The 20552-nt window shown below is 42.8% G+C and overlaps 1 protein-coding gene across 4 annotated transcripts in view; it reads left to right on the forward strand.

Moving 5' to 3' along the window:
- Window positions 1-18047, forward strand: part of ABL2 (ABL proto-oncogene 2, non-receptor tyrosine kinase) — a 62937-nt gene extending 44890 nt beyond the window's left edge. Inside the window, exons 1-11 of one of the 4 annotated variants that reach the window (XM_088447221.1) lie at window positions 3003-3175; window positions 5761-5931; window positions 7625-7920; window positions 8366-8638; window positions 9863-9947; window positions 10034-10211; window positions 10365-10549; window positions 11470-11622; window positions 11765-11854; window positions 12413-12580; window positions 12745-18047. In XM_088447221.1, the coding sequence (XP_088303347.1) occupies window positions 3064-3175; window positions 5761-5931; window positions 7625-7920; window positions 8366-8638; window positions 9863-9947; window positions 10034-10211; window positions 10365-10549; window positions 11470-11622; window positions 11765-11854; window positions 12413-12580; window positions 12745-14261 (3228 nt within the window). In that variant the 5' untranslated portion in view covers window positions 3003-3063 and the 3' untranslated portion in view covers window positions 14262-18047. Of the gene's footprint in view, window positions 1-3002; window positions 3176-5760; window positions 5932-7624; window positions 7921-8365; window positions 8639-9862; window positions 9948-10033; window positions 10212-10364; window positions 10550-11469; window positions 11623-11764; window positions 11855-12412; window positions 12581-12744 lie in introns of those variants that run through there. The other 3 variants (XM_088447222.1, XM_088447220.1, XM_088447219.1) reach the window with 3 other exon arrangements.
- Window positions 18048-20552: the final 2505 nt, after the last annotated feature.

The following is a 20552-nucleotide window of genomic DNA, read 5'->3' on the forward strand; positions in this document are numbered from 1 at the left end:
GACTTTAACCGCACAGGAATTAGTGTAAAACACGTACAAAGTCACAGATGAAGCACAACGGAACTTTGTGTGAGAAGAGGCTGCGCCCATTGCATAGCTGCATGTTGTGTACAGATTCAGGCTCTGTTGTGCACCGATATACAAATGTTACTTATCAAAGTGATCAGTGCAATCCAGCTAAGTAATTTTATCGCTCCCAGTTTTATGCATACAAATAATTCGCACATTTTGAGCGAAAGACACTCAACAAAGCCTTAGTCACCCAGGACCTTGCCCCCCGAGAGGGGCTGTTTGGCATGACTGAAGCCACCGCTTTTTCACCTCTATACTTAGATGGTTGGATTTTGGTAAGCGTTCTGCTTCTTCCCGAACCCCTTATTGAACCCTCCTTTCTCTTTCCTGGGAAGATTTGTTGATCCTCCACTTAATCCGGTCAGTAAATAATGGAAGCTGCTTTTTTTTTTTTTTCAATATATACCAATATAGTGATCGCTCTAGCACCCTACACCTGTCACAACCCGTGCAGTTCCTTTTTCCTGCTAGCATACACTGCTGATCCTTTCAGAGCAATCCTGACCCGAGTGTTCCCAGCAAGACCGTCTTGGTATGCAGGATTGTAAAATGGTTCCTGCAGTTTGAGGTAACATTATTGTAGCTGCACAACAGGCTTGCTCAGGGAGAGCATTTAGAAGCTAGCGCTGTGCTTTGTATAAGTCTGTAGGTATGAATGTTGTTTTCTGGCTGTGGCAATGGCTTTGTCTCAGCCAGCTGTTGCATGGGTGTTTCCCAATGACAGCTGTGTTGAACAAGGCAGCACAGGGAATAGAGTAGACACACATGCAGGTTTCCTGCTAGTGCCAGACCAGCTGTTGTCTGCCTCTTAGCAGTGTGGGCTGCTTATGGCTTACTGGCAAATGTAAAAGTTCTGCAGAGCTTGTGGGACTGACAGAATGGCCCGGAAGTCCTGGCTATACTTTCCCAGCACCTGCCCTCATAAAAGAAAAAAACAGTATAAGAACTTTATGCACAATTTAAATGAGGAATTCAAATTGGAGAGGAGGCTATTTTCCAGTTCCCGGCAGACACGCTCCAATATGAATAAGAGGTGTTTGGTTCACAGTCTTAATAAAGTCTTTAGTCATAATGCCAAATATATCAATTTTGTTTTGCCTTCTATGACTTTAACCATGGAATAATGCTAATGGTCAATGGTGCAAAAATACAATCAACTCTTCTATTTTGCAATAGTGTGTTTGTATGTACATGGCATCACTGTGCCTCTACAAGAGCCATGCACAGCAGTCACTCTTACATGGTATATCTGTTCCTACATTCATTCATGTGCTCTGCTGCAGACAGAGCTAAGATGGCTACATAACATTCCCATTGTGTCCTGTGTCTGAACACTAAGCAATTCGGTTCTGCTTCCAGTTTGACCAACTGCGTGAGTGGAGATTGTTCAATGTGTCAGCATTCACAACCATCTCATTGTTTCATATTTGCCCCTTGTACTGTCCTGAACCTTTTTTTGTTGTTGCTTGTTTATGCTATTGTGCTTCTCCATATTTGGTTTGTGTACATATACAGTAGTGCATACATCTTATTTTTATGTAAACATGTATAGGAAACTATTTTGCATTTTAAAATGCGTGTGTTTTGGGGATTTCTCTTTTGAATTTGACCAATGTGTGGTTGCAGTCTGAGCTTAAAGAAGCCCCTCACTCACAAAGTTGTTGAGACTGCAAAATAATGTGCAGCACTATAATGTTCCACCATTTATCCTAGCCTAATCCAAAGAGGGGGGACATCCCCAATAACCCCAGTGCAGCTTGTTCTAACAGTTTAGCAGGGCAACTTCTGACCAATGGGGAGGGGCCGCTCAGATTGAAAAAATGGAAGCGAGTAGCTGAGGATGTTACGTGGAGAAAAGAAAGTGCTGCTGCTATGCGCAAAACTGGTAGTACCAATGCTGGGGGCTGTGTGTTGTATAATGCTGCAGATATTTCCATAAGTGCAGTGAGTGGTAATTACTTAGTGTGTGTGTATTTATAAGAATCTATGGCCCTCATTCAGAGCCGTTCGCTATTTGTGGTCGCTCGTTTAAAAACAAGGGGTGGCTATTCAAATGATCCGTACGCACATTGCAGTCTGTTCACACCTCTAAGTCTGAACGAGCGAGCAAAACATACGCTCGTTTATTTGTTAAAAACGCCCCCTGGCCGCTCGCATCCTACGTCATGTCCGCTATTTATTAGATTAATCGAGTACATCGACCAGCGTATGAACTGCTCGCTATTCTTGTGGTTGGTGTTTGCTACCACAAATTTGCGAGCAGTTCTGGCTATAAAATAACCCAGTGACGTGGTCAATGACGCTGCTGTTTTAAATATGCACACCCATAAAACGTCCGTTTTGACCTTTAAGCACGCCTGCGTTCGGATCTCCACTCCCCATTTTCAAACACCTTCCCCTGTTACCACCCACATACGCCTCATTCTGTCACTCAAAATAGCAGGCCCTCGCTATATTGCATACCAACGATTTTCGGCCGCACTGACTGGTTCGCGCATGCGTACTAAAAACCGTACGCATGCGCAGATGTGCAAACATCGCTCGGAACGAGCGTACTGCCGCTAACGAGCGGCTCTGAATGAGGGCCTATGTGCATCCAGGTCTGGTGATTGCCATGCACTTTCTGTGTGTGAATGCTGTATATAAATGATCCCATTGTTGGCAGCAGTTTGGTACCGTATTCCACAGGATGGCATTTCATGTGTGTACCGCTGTCACGCCTGACCTCCCACGTGTTGGCTTTCCCATTTGTACATAATCGCTTTAAGAATTTTTGAAGACATTTTTCCTACCCAGTTCCCGTCTACGCTCCCTACAAGCACAACAACTGTTACGACAAGCCAGCGTGTGTAACCTGACCCCAAACTTCTGCATCTGCCTCCACCCCTCCTCTCCCCTCCCAGCCCTGCACATTCCAGCGTTCTCATTCTTGTAAGTGGGCACAGACAGCCTCTATGCCACACTGCTAGCTGCCCCTCACGCCTGTCGGTCATGATACTTGGCCCAGTCCCGGCCTCTGCTGGCACCATACATGGAAAGGGACACATGATCAGCTCACCATTGTGGGATAAAGCCACCCGGCGAAATGTATGCTATAACTCTGGTAAGCTTTGGTGCTGTCAGTCTCTATGTGCTCTGCGTTTGGGGTAGGGGAACTTCTCTGTAGGGTAGTAAGATTCCAATGGTTCTGTTATAGAGTAGAGCTGTTCACACTCTCTTTAGTTTGATGTCCCTGCTTAAACACTGTTGTACCCAGGTAAATAGTGTCACTTCTGATTAGCACATTTCTACTTGGAACTCGTTCTCCTAGAAAATCATTAGTACATATGATTCTGTGTGGACGTATTTCCAGGGACTTAGTGGATTTTGATTGTATTTAGGAATGATTTGAAAATGTTACACATATATTTTCAGACGACTTCAGTTGTGGATATAATAACCTTTATGTACTTCTCATTATGTTCTTAAAAACAATCTATTGCATATTTAATAAGGTTAAAAGTCATTTATTTGCAATTAACTGACTTTCGATCCTGACTCCCTCCCAGCGCTGTGTAAAGGGGCCCCATAGGGCAATTGGTGTAGGTGCCCCTTAAGCTTTACATGGAAAGTCACACATGGGAAGAATACATGAATTCACTGTGTATCACATAATATAATAGAGGTGCACAAACATGCATGTGATGAATACTTAGTCCAGTCACCTCTGCTCCCGTTGAAGAATTTCATTATGCCGATTAATTTTTTTTTTTCTAAATGCAGTAAAATATGACATTTCATGGCACGCGCATGCCTGTGTGTGTAGTGCTTGCATGAAACATTGCATTCTGTAACAGATTTCATTATAGCCATCTGATTTGTCTAAACTATTTTAGTGGTCCTGAGTGCTGAAACAATCACATATGCATGGAATGGTCTGGCTAGTTTAAATGGCGTTGGTCTTGATTATTTTGGAAGATGACACGTTATGTCTATAATTAGAGCATGACATGGGTGATGTCATGTTGAAAATAAATTCTGTCTAGTGGTCAGGGAAGGAGCCTGTAAACCTGGGGTCTTGTTTTCTGGCTCTCAGTGCAACTTATTTTTATCACGGTATTGGACTCTTGGCTCCTCCAGCGTCTGACGGCATTGCTGCTCGATTTTAGCATCCAGACTGCTGGACAAGGTCTGTATGTGGGGGGGATTTCCTGAATTGCCGAGCTGTTGATCTGTAAATAGTACTGGAGACTTCATGCAGTTCAAGTCTGGGTTCACCACATGTATTCAGTAGGTTGTTATTTATGAAGTGTGAGAGAAGTATATGGTGTAGTACTTGTAATCGCCTCCCAACTTTTAATCGTGCCTTAAAGCTGGCCACACATCTAAAGATTATCTGTCCAACCATCCAACTTGTTGATTGGTTGGAACGAAAATCTGGTAAAGTATGGGAGTAAAGGATGATCAGCAATTTGCTGCTAAATGCCAGAAAACAGATTAAGATGATCGTTCAGACAAGTTTGTTAAATGTTCGATCTAAACAATTTGTTCAGACAACAGTTTTTGTCCATTTTCCGGAGTTTGAGAGCAAATTGCTGATTGTCAGGTACTCCCATTCCTTACCAGATTTTCATTCCAACCAATCAACAAGTTGGCTGGTTGGATGTAAGTTGGTCTAGTGTGTGGCCAGCTTAAGAACGTACCTTTTCAATGGTGTAAGACTTGGTCATATACTAACAAAAAAGAGGACATCATGCATTGCCTCCCGTACTATCCCAAGCATGGTGGGTTTTCATTTGGTCATCGGCACGTCTGGTGTCCGTACAGAAGGCTGGATTGTGTGCTGTACCAGTCTGTGCACCTGACACTGCAGTGCTGTGGCTCATATGCTCCATGTTATCATCTATTGCAGTGTTTCCCAACTCCAGTCCTCAGGGAACCCTAACAGTGCATGTTTTCCAAATCTCCTTGCTGGAGCACAGGTGTCGTCATTACTTTCTGACACATTTTAAAAGATTCACAGGTGGTACGAGTTATTTAAGTTGTGATTCTGTGAGGAGACCTGGAAAACATGCACTGTTAGGGTTCCTTGGAGACTGGAGTTGGGAAACTCTGCTTTATTGTTCCCAGTCTATGCATTGCCTGAGATCAGATTGTGCTCTTGCAAACAGGAAACGTTTTGTCCTAAGAACTAAAAATGCACGCAGCTTCTGCACTGGTACATTGAGCTATTTGTAACAATGTTATGGAAATAGCAATTTAATTACTGTCAGACAGAAAAATATCCTTTCCTTAATTGGCTGTTTAATATACCTATTAGACATTATTTCTAAATAATTTGTCAAAATGTAATGAGTAATAGCTGGTCTAGCATGAGGATCTCTGGTCACACATTAATCAGATACCTATTAGTAAGTGTCATTATGAGTAAATGCCTTCCATAGGAATAACTCACATGCGGTCTCTAAGGACTCTGGAGGTGATCTAATTTCAGAAACTGATGGTACTACTTGTTTGTTTGCTATGCTACTCTGATAATAAAATACTATTATATTGAGTCAGACCCGTTACTAGAGGAGTGCTGTTTGCTTAGGAGTTGTTGCTGCTCTCCTAAGTGCTGGTTGTGTAATATCACATTATGTAAGGGGATACTTGAGTAAATCAGTGGATTCTTTATCTTGAACTCACCCACTTTTGCTTTCTTCCTAGAAGCTCTCCACAGGCCTTTTGGCAGTGACTCAGAACCTCAAGCTCTCAATGATGCCATCCGCTGGAGTTCCAAGGAGAACCTGCTCGGAGCCACGGAGAGTGACCCCAATCTCTTTCTCGCCCTTTATGACTTTGTGGCCAGCGGAGACAACACCCTGAGCATCACTAAAGGTGTGTATTTATGTGCAGGATAGAAAGGAATTTTCTTTATCTCTTTATATGACTTCATATAAGGGAAATTGATCCATAGAAAGTTACAGGCAGCTCTCCTTGTTTTCTTGTGCCAGGGTGATTAGAAACATGCTTATGTCACCAGTGGGTAATCCCCCACACTTACCTGTAAGCTACAGTCCAGGCACAAATGGTCACATTTCAGACCACGACCAAATTCACCTCCAATATTACTGAATCGGTAAAAATAAACTAAATTAGCAAAAGCTGAATAACTGAATGTTGATGTGGCCTTTTACAGGCTATTGATAAATATCTTTAATAGAATATAATGGAGAGGATCTACAGTAGTGTAATTAGGAACCACAGTCCCACCCCTATGTAGAAGATCACTTCAATATATCCTATAATTTTCTCTGTCTGCCACAATGTCCAGCTATACTTCTGGCCATCTCTGGTAATACATAGGGCCCGTATTCAATTAAGCTGCGATAAATTATTGCCGACAACCCGTCATTTTTACCTGTTTCACTTATTCCCATATTCAATTTCAAAGACTTTTCGCAGGTTAAAAAACCGGTATAAGTTTTCACCATGTAATACATGGCGAAATAAAGTGCAGAATTGGGGTTTAGGGGTGCAGGCTTAAAAAAAAAAAAAAATAGCCTGCAGCCCTGGGAGTGTCTTCTAAAAGTAATGTGTAAAAAAAAAAAAAAAAAGATAAAAAATCCTCAGGACACCCCAAAAAATGTACGTTTATTTTGGGGGCGAAGAAAAAATATTGGGGAACAAAGTTTTAAATTGGTGAAATTGGATCAGGGGGGGTTCCCATGTATGCAGCAGGTGTTTTCTAGAATGCGGCTGGTGCATTTTTGAAGAATCTTTAAAAAATAATTTTAGGGACTTGCACCCATTTTCATGTACCCCAAACTTGATGGGCATAGTTATTTCCCCCCCCCCCAAAAAAAAAATCTAAGTGCTTATCTTCACCCCTTCTTTGCAGGCGCATTTATGCACCTGCTGCGGCTATTTAAAAACCCTGATTACCATCAGCAGGCCAAATCGGGGGATCCCCCATGTCAGACCATCTTTAGGGGGTGCCAGGATGACTTTTCGATACTTACCTTTCCGCCGGGTCCTGTTTTCACCGGATCCTAATTGAATACGTGGATAAAGCGGGCACATGCCCGATACTTTGTCCCAGAAAAAAAACGGCGATGAGGGATATTCAATTACAGGCGAAAAGTCCAAGGCTGGACTTTTCGCCTGTAATTGAATACCCCCCATAGTCTCCAGAGCTAATTGATAAAATAAACCTGAGATGGTAAACGCCGACAGATTTCACCAGCTGGTGTGAGGCAGCAGTGGGCATTAGATAAGTACAGTCCTGCATACAGGTTTGTGCACTGACTTCTACCTCTGCAGATCAGGTTCTTCAATTCCAGAGATGTTACATACACTCTGCTGGGCGTATATCTGAAAAGGCTTAGGTAGAGACTGGGTCTTTTGGAAAATTGTCTTTTTTTGGTTTATTAAATCCTATTTAGTTGGAAATAAAAATTCACAAAGCTGTTTGTTGCTAAGAAGCAGAAAGTAAATGATCTGATCTGTCCTGTGACTGTTGGTGTACCCATCAGGTGACTAATTATGTATCCAAAATATTCTAACTGTGTTCTGTTCCATTATGTTGCAGGGGAGAAACTGCGTGTGCTGTGCTATAACCAGAATGGCGAATGGTGCGAGGTGCTGTCTAAGAATGGCCAGGGCTGGGTGCCCAGTAATTACATCACTCCTGTCAACAGCCTGGAGAAGCACTCGTGGTATCATGGCCCGGTGTCTCGCAGTGCAGCAGAGTACCTTCTCAGCAGCCTGATTAATGGCAGCTTCCTAGTGCGTGAGAGCGAGAGCAGCCCCGGCCAGCTCTCCATCTCCCTGCGTTATGAGGGTCGCGTCTACCACTACCGCATAAACACTGCCTCTGATGGCAAGGTGAGGAGAGTAGGATGCAAAAAAAACCTAACGGCATTTTAATGTTTTGAAGGTGATTGACATACCAGGCACCAAAAAGCCCCCACATGGCGAAATCCTCCTCTGAGGTTTCTGTTGGTTCTGCCAAGGTTTTGAAACTTTCCATATACTTTTTGAAAATATTATTCTAAAGATATAAAATAGCTTTTTGGTATTGTAATTGTCTTTGATGGCTGACGACATGAGTTATAATATTGGTTTGCCCTCATTACTTACACTAGGCGCACATTTATCTGGCCACTTGAATAATTGTTTTACAGAGACATTTTTACATTCCTTGTGCTCCCAGACAAATCTAAAATAATTAAGCTGTGTGTTTGCCAGCGAGGAGATGACCTGTTGGTGCCATGATAATGATGAAAAATGGTGGTTAGATTAGTCTAAGAAAAGGTTTCCTGTCCCGCAGGTCTACGTCACAGCGGAGAGCCGATTCACCACACTGGCTGAGCTGGTTCACCATCACTCCACCGTGGCTGACGGCCTTGTCACCATCTTACACTACCCTGCACCCAAGTGCAACAAGCCCACAGTTTACGGCGTGTCCCCCATCCATGATAAGTGGGAGATGGAGCGCACAGACATCACCATGAAGCACAAGCTGGGAGGGGGACAGTATGGTGAAGTTTATGTTGGAGTCTGGAAAAAATACAGTCTCACCGTAGCTGTGAAAACACTAAAGGTAATAATAACATTTGTACATGCCAGTTACACTGAAGTAGTACGTTCTCTTCTTAACCAGTTCTTTTATCTCATCACATAATCTTTATTTCCCTGTAAGTATATCTGAATTACACTTGAATGGGTTAAACTTTTTTTAGTTTTAGTTTTTTATTGGATGACTATAAGTTCGTTTTCCTTAGATCATTCTCACTCCATCAACTGGAATCGTAGGCTACAGTATTATTTTTTGTATATATATATATATATATATATTTTTTTTTTTTATTATTATCTCTTGTAAAAATATATATATATACTGTCTATACTTTAGTTCATATGGATGCTATTTTGCTTGGTGTAGACTTGCTTATAAGCGTCCAGTCTGCTGTTGGCAATGGATATGCTTACAGTACTAAAAAGTGGAGTCAAAGTACAAAAATCGAACCATATCTGAACAGTGCCTCCTAGATGGCAGTATGGTGGCAGTCCTTATATTAAATGCTCAATATCATCTTCTCATCCTGATGCAATCTTTCCAGTGAAGAATCATCCATGGAGGATATTCAATTAGCAGGTGTGAGCAAAAATGAGCGAGGTTTTCCTCTTGGAATCTCCCGCAATGTGCACAACGCTCCATTGGAATCTCGAGATTAATAAATCTCACCCTATGGGGTGAGGCGTGTGCGTTTCCATTGTAAACTTTCAACTAATCTAGCCAGAGCAAGACAGAGATCCACACTGTTTTTACAGATGTATTATACTAGCTGGCTCTTGGCAACATTTGTTTGAGATCACCACTTAAGTTTCTCTTTTAGGCTGTTAGAGAGTCACTGCTAATCTTGGGGTATAGAGGTGCTGGGGAAGGCACCAAATGCAAAAGCTGCAAATATATTTCTATTCCGTCTCCTCTCCTCTATAACCCCTCCTCCAATTGGTGCTCAGTGTATTACTTGCCCTTGTTGTGATCATGTCTGTCCAATGATGGTTACACAGCAAGCGCCAAATATACCATCTTTCTGGATAATGGACTTACGGATAAAAAATAGTCAATTCATCCATGTATTTAACTGTTCTGCATACTTTAAGTATTCAACTGTCAGAGTTTGTGTTTTTAGAGTTAATTTAGTTTGTAACAAAAATATTTGAAAAGATTTTATCTTTGTTTTAAATGCGACCAGTTTATGGAATACGTTTCCCAGAGATTTAGCACTGATCTAATGTGTTTGGTGCCCATCCCTTACAGGAAGACACAATGGAGGTGGAGGAGTTTCTCAAGGAGGCCGCAGTGATGAAGGAGATCAAACATCCCAACCTGGTGCAACTGCTAGGTCCGTACTGCACGTTACTATTCTGTCTGTGGAAAGTCTCCCTCTCTTTGGGGTCACCCTAACCTCTCCTGTCATTGTCCGGTCAGGTGTCTGCACACTGGAGCCCCCATTTTACATTGTAACGGAATACATGCACTTTGGGAACCTGCTGGATTACCTGCGGGAGTGTAACCGGGAGGAAGTGACTGCTGTAGTATTGCTTTACATGGCCACTCAGATCTCTTCAGCCATGGAGTATCTGGAGAGGAAAAACTTCATCCACCGGTGAGCTGCATGCACTATCTTTTTGAGGTACTGATCTTGCTCTGTTCATCACTGTGGGGTACCGCTCTGTATTCAGTACCTACCCACGAGGGCCAGCGCTCTCCACTGTTTATTTGTGATACTACTGTAACATGCTGTGGCTTCTTCGTTTAGGGATCTGGCTGCAAGGAACTGTCTGGTGGGGGAAAATCACGTTGTGAAAGTGGCTGACTTCGGGCTCTCTCGTCTGATGACTGGAGACACTTACACGGCTCATGCAGGTGCCAAGTTCCCCATCAAATGGACGGCACCAGAAAGCCTGGCATACAACACTTTCTCCATCAAATCAGACGTCTGGGGTAAGAAATTGAGTGTAATAGCCCAGACTAACCCCCCCCCCCTCCCACCCCAAAAGTGTGTCTTTGCACATGAGGTTTGTGATTATTATCTATGCTCATTAATACAACTTACATGCACATTTTGAAACATGTTTTTCTGTGCAATTGAGTCATTTAAACTATACCTACAACTCTTAGTCCTTTTAGTAGTATACAATGTGATTTCTTGATCTGGTTAGGTAACATGTAATACCCTCAGTCTACTGCAGGTCAGTATCTGTAGTCCTATAGCCATGAAAACAAAAATACGATGTCTGTGCAATGAAGTTTTGCCTAAGCATTGCACTGACATGAATACAAGGCCTAATTTTCCTGGGCAAGAAACGATCCACTAAATGTATTTATTTACAAATTTAGATCGTGCTGTAGATTGGTGTGTTGGATAGGTTAGGCTGGCCATTACTCAGCCTGTTTGTAGGTACTGATCACCTTGCATTAGGAAATATGTCACACATTCTGTCTGTATTTTGTCTTTTTACAACCCTTTGTCTTTGGGGGCAGACTTCGCTCTACTGTTATATTATTTGATCACCTCCTTGTAATGATTTCTGAATAATTAACTACATGGCTATAATGATTATCTGGTTACAGGCAAACAAGTTAAATGGGTTTGTTATGTTTTGGCAGCATTTATTATCTAGACAGCATAATGTCGACGGACAAACGTCGACATGTTCAAGAAAGTGGACAGCCACAATGTCGGCACCCAGTTTTCAACCTAACTTTAAAATTTTGAGTATCGACATTTTAACTGTCGACATTATGGCGTCAACCTTTACTGCTGACGTTGTGATTGACAACAGTGACTATATACCTTTTTAAATCATCAGATTATACAATGCTCTTGGGCTAAATGATATCTGTTCTATCTTCTTGTACAGCTTTTGGGGTGCTACTCTGGGAGATCGCTACGTACGGCATGTCTCCATACCCTGGCATCGATCTGTCTCAGGTGTATGACTTGCTGGAGAAAGGCTATCGCATGGAGCAGCCAGAAGGCTGTCCCCCAAAGGTCTATGAACTAATGAGAGCATGTGAGTAACCTCATTTTCTTTTTTGACTTTGCAGCAATGTAACAGACAAGCTCTGATGTGCATGAACTGTAATATTGTTCAGTTGCCAGGCATTTAATATTTTCACCCTTCTCTCGTACTCGCCGCTTTTTGCCCACCTTAGGCTGGCAGTGGAATCCATCTGATAGACCATCTTTCGCAGAGACACACCAAGCCTTTGAGACCATGTTTCACGATTCTAATATAAACGAAGGTAAGTAGAGTTACTGTTAGCATCTCCAGCGTATGGATGTTTGCCAAGCCTTTTTCACGGGTTAAGCGACAGAGATCCGTGCCCAGTCTGACAAGCTTGGGTGACCAAATTTAGATGGGATCCTACAGAGAGTGAGCCATGTGGTCACCACTCTTCCTCCTGACGCCGTCACTCAGAAATACAACTACTAACTATTTACTCTCTTGTATGAGAACACTTTGTGCCAAAGGAGTGCCCATGTCCTTTTACCTCTTTCTCTGGGCATACAGGGTTGGTTCTAATTATCTAATTTGCACCACTTTTGGATTATCTAGATGAGATTGTTGCGCATCACATTTAATAGTGAACATCTAAGTTAGTGACCATATCATTTAGGGGATGCTAGCGAAACACTTCATTCTTGTAGGAAATACAGACATTTAGCATAAATTACATTTGGCAAAGGAAGCAATTTTGCACGCTAACAATGTTTATAAGGATGCCGCCTAACATTAACTGGTACACTTTAAGCACTGTGCTTTGTTTTAGATTTTTGCCATGATGTTTCTTTACTTGCAGAGGTTGCTGAAGAACTGGGGCGCACTGCTGCTTCCTCTTCTGTTTCATGCCAGAGCCGTCTTCCCATACTGCCCTCTAAATCTCGTACACTGAAGAAGAAAGAGAACAAAGAGAACATTGAAGGCACTGGGGATTCATCCGATAACTCAACCTCCAGCACAACGCCAGGTAATGCAGATACAGGTATTTTTCTTCTCAATCATTTCTGTGGTACCAAGGGGTAATGTGGAGAGGTTGCTACCTGAACTGGCAAGGTGCGGAGTTGGAAAAATTGCATTGCTGACGTAATTGCTGTGAAGTGTTATAAATGGCCTTGCGTTCTTTCTTTTTAGGGATACTTCGGGGGTCTCCTGTAGCAAGCGGCTCTCCTGCTCTTCCCCGCAAGCAGAGGGACAAGTCCCCTAGCAGCCTATTGGGCGATACTAAGGAGACCACATTTACGCGTGACCGCAAGGGAGGATTCTTCAGTTCTTTTATGAAGAAAAAGAGTGCTCCGCAGCCTCCCAAGCGCAGCAGCTCTTTCCGTGAAATGGAAAACCAGCCCCACAAGAGACCAGAGCTCACTGGGGAGCTTGCCTCTTTCCAGCAGCTTGATGGTCTAGACACCCCTGCTTCTCCTGGCTCCCATAAGTGCTACGGGGGAGTATCTCAACGTAGTTTTGCGGAAGAAGCCACAGGGGGAGTCAGTGGTGGTTGGACTGGAATATCTGGCTTCTTCACTCCCCGCCTCATCAAAAAGACATTTGGATTGCGGACAGGAAAATCAGGGAGCAGTGATGATCAATCCAAACCTTTTCCCAGGTCCAATTCCACATCTTCTATGTCTCCTGTAGTTTCTGAGCAGGACAGAATATCCATGACACTGCCCAGAAACTGCCACCGGACTAAGGTCCAGCTGGACCGCGCTGCCTCTGTGTCCTCACAGCCAGATGAGAACCAGCAGGATCTTTCAAGGACTGCAATAGACATAGCACCCCCACAGCCAAATAGGGACCGAGTAAAACCCAAAATGCTTCCACGGACTGGAGGTAGTGAACGAAATGGTGGTTTGCGGACAGCTGCAGATGAGAGGTCATCACCGGGTAAACATGCAGGAGCTGTCTCTGCCTCTTTCCCTGCAGCCGCCCACAACCACAAAGTGCCGGTTCTCATCTCTCCTTCCCCAAGGAATGCATCTACAGATGTCCAGCTGGTTGGGATGGATTCTTTAGGTCACACCTTCAAATTGCTTCAGGAACATGTGGCACCAGTTGGTTCTGAGAAGGACCGTCCTTCTCATCGCCGGCTGAAGCCAAAATGTGCACCCCCTCCTCCCCCAAATTTGAGGTTTCTCCAACAGCCACCTGCTGAGGGCACAGGCTCATCTGCACCTACACAGTCTGTCCCTGAACGTGCGGCCAAGCCGTCCAGGCCCATGCTGCCACCCCCTCCTCCTCTTAGTCAAGCGGCAAAGCTTTCCAATGGGGCAGTTGGAGGTGGTAGGGGAGCACTTAGGAAGTCCAAGCAGCCTGCAGAGAAGATCTCTGCAGAAAAAATAAGCAAAGAAGCCCTATTGCAGTGTGCTGGAATGTTATCCAGTGCATTAACACTACCCCAACCCAACAGCCAATTAGTGGACACAGGCCACCAGCTTCTGGACTACTGCACTGGATATGTGGACTCCATCCCCCAAACACGCAACAAATTTGCCTTCCGCGAGGCTGTCAGTCGATTAGAGATCAGTCTGCAAGAGCTGCAGGTGTCTTCCGCTGGGGCAGGAGGCGCTTCTGCTGCTTCCCAGGGTCCAAACCCTGTACTTAATAACTTACTATCCTGTGTACAGGAGATCAGTGATGTGGTGCAGAGGTAGCTAATGTTCCCGCCCTCATGTCACAGATACCCCAAACACCGTAAAATAAACTCCACCATTGGGTTGCACTGGCAGGTGTGTGACAGGTGATCATGTTCTCAGCATTGACGGTGCCGATTAAAGGGTTTGGCCTCTGTATTGCTGGTGGTAATATGAATGAACAATGCAATCCAGCAGAAAACATTTAACACTAAAACACCAGATTACATTTTAATCTCCATTTTTTTTTTTTTTTTTTTGGTTAATCATATTTTGCTTTGCTTTTATTTGTCCTTTACATCTCAGGTTTAGTTGTATTTTCATATGGAGATTTTTGTTCTCCATTCTGACTGGGTCCAAAAATAAAATAATCGAAGTTGCAATCCCCTTTGATAACTATCCGGCATCTCAGAGTCAGAAAAACTGGGAGATAGGTGGTGATGTTGTATTTTAGATCCTCTTCCTTGCTGTTTGGGGCAGCTAGAGAGGGGTTAGTGTGCATGTGTGGAACCAGGATTCCCTGTGGGAAGCGGGTGACAACAGAGAATGTCAAAGTAATTAGTCTGGTGTTTAAACTCCTTTTAAAGGACTAAGCAAGGCCCAGGTCGCTCTTGTATTTTATTATTGTTATTTTATCTTTTACCTCATTAAACCTCTGCTGTCAGAGGGAGGGGTTGTGTTCCGCATTAATTTTACATTGCAGAGCATGACGGGCACTTCTGGTTGAAAATGAATTTCTGCAACAACCCAGACAGCGAATATAATAAAGTGTACACATCACCTGATTACTGCGGAGGCAGCCATTTTGTGAGCTAATCATAAATATGTAACCTATGACTTCACGAGGAGCTAGCTTGAAGCATCTCTTCTCCCAGTTCCAGTTTTGCTTGTTTGCATTGTTCACAAAATGGCTACCTCCACTGTCTATAAGCAATGTATGCACTTCAATGAGACACACTGGGAATGCAGGAATGTTGATTTGGTGACTTTACCATATAGCTATACTTTTTGTTGTATCACACAAATGTTTTAAAGTAAAAGTAAGGAAAAAAATACTTTTTTCTGCCTATATGATGATCTTTCTTTTCTCTCACAAGCCATTGAGATCACAGCATGTTTTTGTGGTTATGCTACATATTCTCTATCCCACAATGCAATGTGACTGCTCTGAACACCACAATTATGCAGTGCCCGTGTTAACTAAAGACACTACACATTCACAGGAACTTTACTGACAGATGCTATTCAACCTTTGAGTAGTTATGTGTATTTTATTTTATTTTTTGTCCAGATTTTGTATAGAGAAGTATATATATTGTGACTTCACTTAGGGCGTGCTATCTCGCTCTGTAAAGCATAATCTGCAGAATATGTATATGGGACTTTTGTGATCACCGTTTATGTCCTCTGTCTAACACACAGTTAATGAATGCAGCGGTCTGAAATAGCCGTCTCTGGGTAGTACTGGAATATGGGCATAACTGGAGTCTCCAGCTGAGATTCTGCATTGGCTGCCTGAGCTCACATGCTACAAGCCTGTGAGTGGTGGCTACACAAATAAAGGGTGCATTCACTTAGCATGTACTCCACACCTTTAGTGTTGTGGCCAGTGACCTTTAGAGCACATCAGCATGACCAGGCATGGTCACATTGAATGAAATAGTTAAATATTGTCATTAGAAATTGTGGGTGTGACAGTTCAGAATCTTCCATTTACAGAAGCATTGTTACTGTAAGCACCAAGCATAAAACACTGCAGTTTTAGGCAAGTACGTCAGGAATTGTTGAAAATGCTAATACATGTTCAGTACAGTGTTATGTTCGATCCTGTAATTCCCATTTATAAGATTCAGGGAAGGTAATATTCTCATCACTTGCATTGTACCCAAGGTGACAAGTAACTAGCAGGGAATTTTCTTATACTTCACAACCAGATGGGGGTGAAGCTGGGTACACACTGAGATGACCGGTAATCATTTTCAATTGACGATTTCCCTTGAGCCCAGAACTAGCAAAATTGCACATACACACAGTGCAATCTTGCAAACAACCAAACGATATATCGTATCGTTTGGTCGTATATAACTTATCGTTGCTCATGTACACACTAGAACAATCATCTTTAAGTTCATTGGCTGGGAGTGACGAGGTGACGTTTTCAGAGGCCAAATGGGAACGACGTATAGTCACAATCCAGGTGGTTCCAGGTGGTTGTACACACTAGGCGATGTGCCCCATATCACTAGCGATCTAGTCAGGTTTGTGTGCGCATATTGAGCATACGCATTGAGCGATGTAGACGGTTTGTCGTTGCGAAATTGCAAATCGGCCTGACATCACTCCAGTGTGTACCCAGCTTAACTCTTCAAGTAACTCATAGCACCAAGTATGCAACATGTGAACTGCTACCACATTTCAATAAATAACCATAGAAAATATGGCACTCAGTGAACCAGTATAACCATGTATAGCAAGATGTCATTTTAAACTCAACATTTATATTGCATTTAAGACAAATATCAGCCATGAATAGATATCAATGAGTGCCATTTGTTTATTTTTGTATATAATTATTTGTACTCTATAAACATCAGTCACTACGCTGTTCCTTTATACTGCCAAACCAAAACTGGCATCCCAGACAGGATGACATGTAATGGGAATGAGTAGACTTTAATGCAGAGAATAGTGCAGCTGGTGAGGGGGGCATTTATATAGAGGGGAGTGGAGCTCTGTATGGTAATATTTCTATGAAAGTAGACTGTAACTACGCTTCCCCTGCACACCAGCTAGATTCACACTAACTGCACCCGCTAGGATTTCGTACAGTGAATGCACCTTTTATTGCATAATATTTATTTGTAACAGTTAGTGCCAGTGAATTGGCACCCCTCCATCCCACCCTATTGAGCTTACCAGGCACATAGGGATTTGGGGACCTGATTGGAATGTGTTTTGGTTTTCGGCTATAAGTGTGTCATTCATAAACATCCCTTTTGTCTGCACTTTTCTGCGCCTGCTCCTGCTTCCCGGGTCATGAAAGCAACTGAGAACCCCTCTACTTATTTGCTGTACCATACTCTGGGGCTGGGGTTTCTGCACCTGCAGGAATTCCATGTTCTCTTCATATCATTGTCTAGTCTGCTGATGCGTTTGTCCTGCAGAAGCTGTAACTTTGGGCCAGTAACCCCATCCAAAACCCCCTGCAGCAATCAATGTTTATTCCCCTGCCCTGAAGTCAGTTTCTGCTCTGTAAGGCTGCTACAAAGAATTGTATGGAGGTGTCAATCACACAGACATTAAGCACTCTAATATAGAACACTAGCAATGTCCATTGTACCTATTCCTTTGTAATTAAGCCTCCCCCCCTTAAATATTTGCATTGTAGGGTGTTATCGGTTTGTCTACCTTCAAAACAAATCTGAGTTTGTAATGCTTCCTGTAATACTTTGTAGGGATCACTACCAGTCCATAATGCATGGCAGGAGAACAATTAATCGATAGTTCTCTGGGGTGACTCGTGCCGCCACGCTCGCCCACACACGCCACCAGTGTTTTCAGTTTAAAAAAAAAAAAGTTTATGTAATATATTTTGTTGGTGTTTCTTTATTTAATTTTCACTGGTTTATTTTCTGACTGTGAACTGCTAACAGTGTTACATGTGATGTGAATGTGACCCCCTTGAATGGATGCCATGTTATATATCTGTTTTTTTTATTTTTATTTTTTTTTTTAAAGAAAAAGAACAACAAAAAAAAGAAAAGGATGTTGCAATATTTTATCGCAAATAAACTTGAAGCCTCTATAGTTTGTGTACTGTTTAATTTGTGAGAAGAATAAAGGGTACTGGTCATTTCCAGCATAACCTGAAGGGCCGTAAAACCTGTTTATGTACAAGTATTCTTCCTTGTTGGGCTCAGACTAGTTAGGAAGAGTTTGCAGATTAGCTGACGGAATCCTTTAGCGATATCGCCACTTATCGTGTCAAAGACCTGACCCAGTCATTGTCATCTCATGTGATCACTCGATGGGATGTTGTACAATGTTGTCACTCAGTACTTCTTTCACACTGAGCATGTCTGCCAGGATGTGTGATGTTCACACTTATGAAAATATAATAAATGCCCAGTAACAATGACAAGTTCTTGATATAGTCCATTGTATGGAAACAGTTTGGTGATGTTTGGATTCCGAATCATAATGATGAATCCATGATTTGTTACAATCGATGTCAGAAATTCAGGTGTCCTCTCTGACATTTGAATGGTGTTCTTGCACGATTCAAGTTGTTGTCGCATCTGCTCTTCTGTGAGATTTCTGGGTACCCACCTGGCGCACACGCGATACATTTTCAGTTCCTTTGCCGCAATATGATGGACCCATTCGAATGAGATGCCAAAAGTTTACATAAAGGTAACCTCTTGCCATTTTGCAACATCTCTGCAGTCTTGGCAATGTTGGCATCTGTAACCGCGGTGGATGGTCTCCCAGAATGAGCTTCATCAGTCATTCGCATATTAGACTCTTTGAAGTGCTTTCACCACTGAAATACTGCAGCACGGCTAATTTTCTCCACCGTATGCCTGCCGTAACATTTCATGAGTTTAATTTTGCTTTTTCCAAGTTTAACACAAAATTCAATCACACATCTCTGATGTAATCTCAGACACGTCTTCCTCATCCGCCATTCACCATGACGAAACGATGGCAGAAATCCAACACTTAACAGAAAGTGAGATTTGAAATATGTGGCACAAAACTTTTATCCCGGTGGAGGTCAAGACTGTTATGGAACACATCCAAGATCAAGAAATGAGAGGAAGAAAGAACTGGTTTTAGATTTATAATATATTCATGATGAAAGGCATTATCTAACTTCGCGGTAGGCAGAGTGGACAGTGTAGTTTCCCCATGCTTCCCATCCTCTCCTCTTCATCTTGAAGTCTACCATTTATTGCCTTCCCTTAGTTCTAGGTTCTCTGTTCCCTTACCACACTGGTTCTCAGCCTCAACCCTTATGTTTTCCTAACAGGTCATGTTTTGAGGATTTCTGTGTGTGGAAGCAGGTGCGATAATTACTGACCCATTGAATTAGATTAACTCACTTGTTCCAGATTAAAGAAATTCACAAAACATGACTTGGTGGTGGTACTTGAGCACTGGAGTTGAGACCCCTGCTTTACAACTTTGCTACTGGTTCACTTATCGCCTATACTTTGCCCTACCTGCTCTCATACAACATTTACCATTGACAACACTACTTCTCTTCTGACACAAATCCTCTCTTGCTTTCGTCCTTGTTTGGTTTCTCCCAGTTGACTTTGTCTCCACATCATTGTATTGGGCACTCTGACTTTTTCTCTAAGTGTTACTTCTCTATTTTGGCATACCCACTATCCAATGTCTTACCTTCAGTTTCACCTCTCCCCTGCAACCCAATCTATTTTTCTTCTTACTTGTAACTACCCTGTCCTGATCTAGCTGCCTCTTTCTAGAATAGTAGTTATTTCAGACCTAAACAATGTAGTTGCAATATACAATCTCTGGTAATCTAACCTCAACCGTAGCACGTCATATAGGCCCACTGCCTATAATCCTCCTGCACCGCTGAGCACCTTTAAGAAATCTTATTCCAACACCAATTTCCTCCATTATAGATTCATCCATTCATCTTCCAACACTACACTTTCACTTAATCCCTGAAGCTAACTTTGCCAGCTACTTTAAACTATCATTAAAGAAAGGTATTGCCTTATGCCAGACCCTGCACACCCCAACCGCCTCCTACGCGTACCAAACTCCAGCCAGTAACAGAGGACAAAGGGCCTGATTCACTATGGATCGCTATTACGATTGCAGCTGCGAGTACACACAGAGGTCTGCAGTGACAATATGCTTGATTGCATTCGCAAAGCCGTTGCGCAGTCAACATAGAGAAACCCACTACCGCTATCTCACATCCATAATACCTTGTAGTCCTGCGTATACATCGGGAATATCGAGTAACATCGGCCCCTCACGCACAATTACAGCAGGGTAGTATCTAGATGCCCTCCAATTGGACCCTGAGGTCGTTCGTTACTGTCCAGTATCATTCCTTACTATATATAAACCTGTAGCATGCCATCATGCCCAAAGCGCAGCGAGTGGACAAATTTCTTCTTTTGGTGGCATTATGGTCATAGACCCACACTTCCGCCCTCACTTAACCATTACAGCAGGTATGACCTGCTGCAGAAACTGCAAGTCTTGTTGCGCGCAGTAAGTACACAAGCTGCGTATGTTGTCTCAGTGCCTGATTTATGCACGCCC

This window comes from Taudactylus pleione, unplaced genomic scaffold, assembly GCF_031769625.1.
Source record: "Taudactylus pleione unplaced genomic scaffold, aTauple2 ptg000423l, whole genome shotgun sequence".
NCBI classification, from domain to species: domain Eukaryota; kingdom Metazoa; phylum Chordata; class Amphibia; order Anura; family Myobatrachidae; genus Taudactylus; species Taudactylus pleione.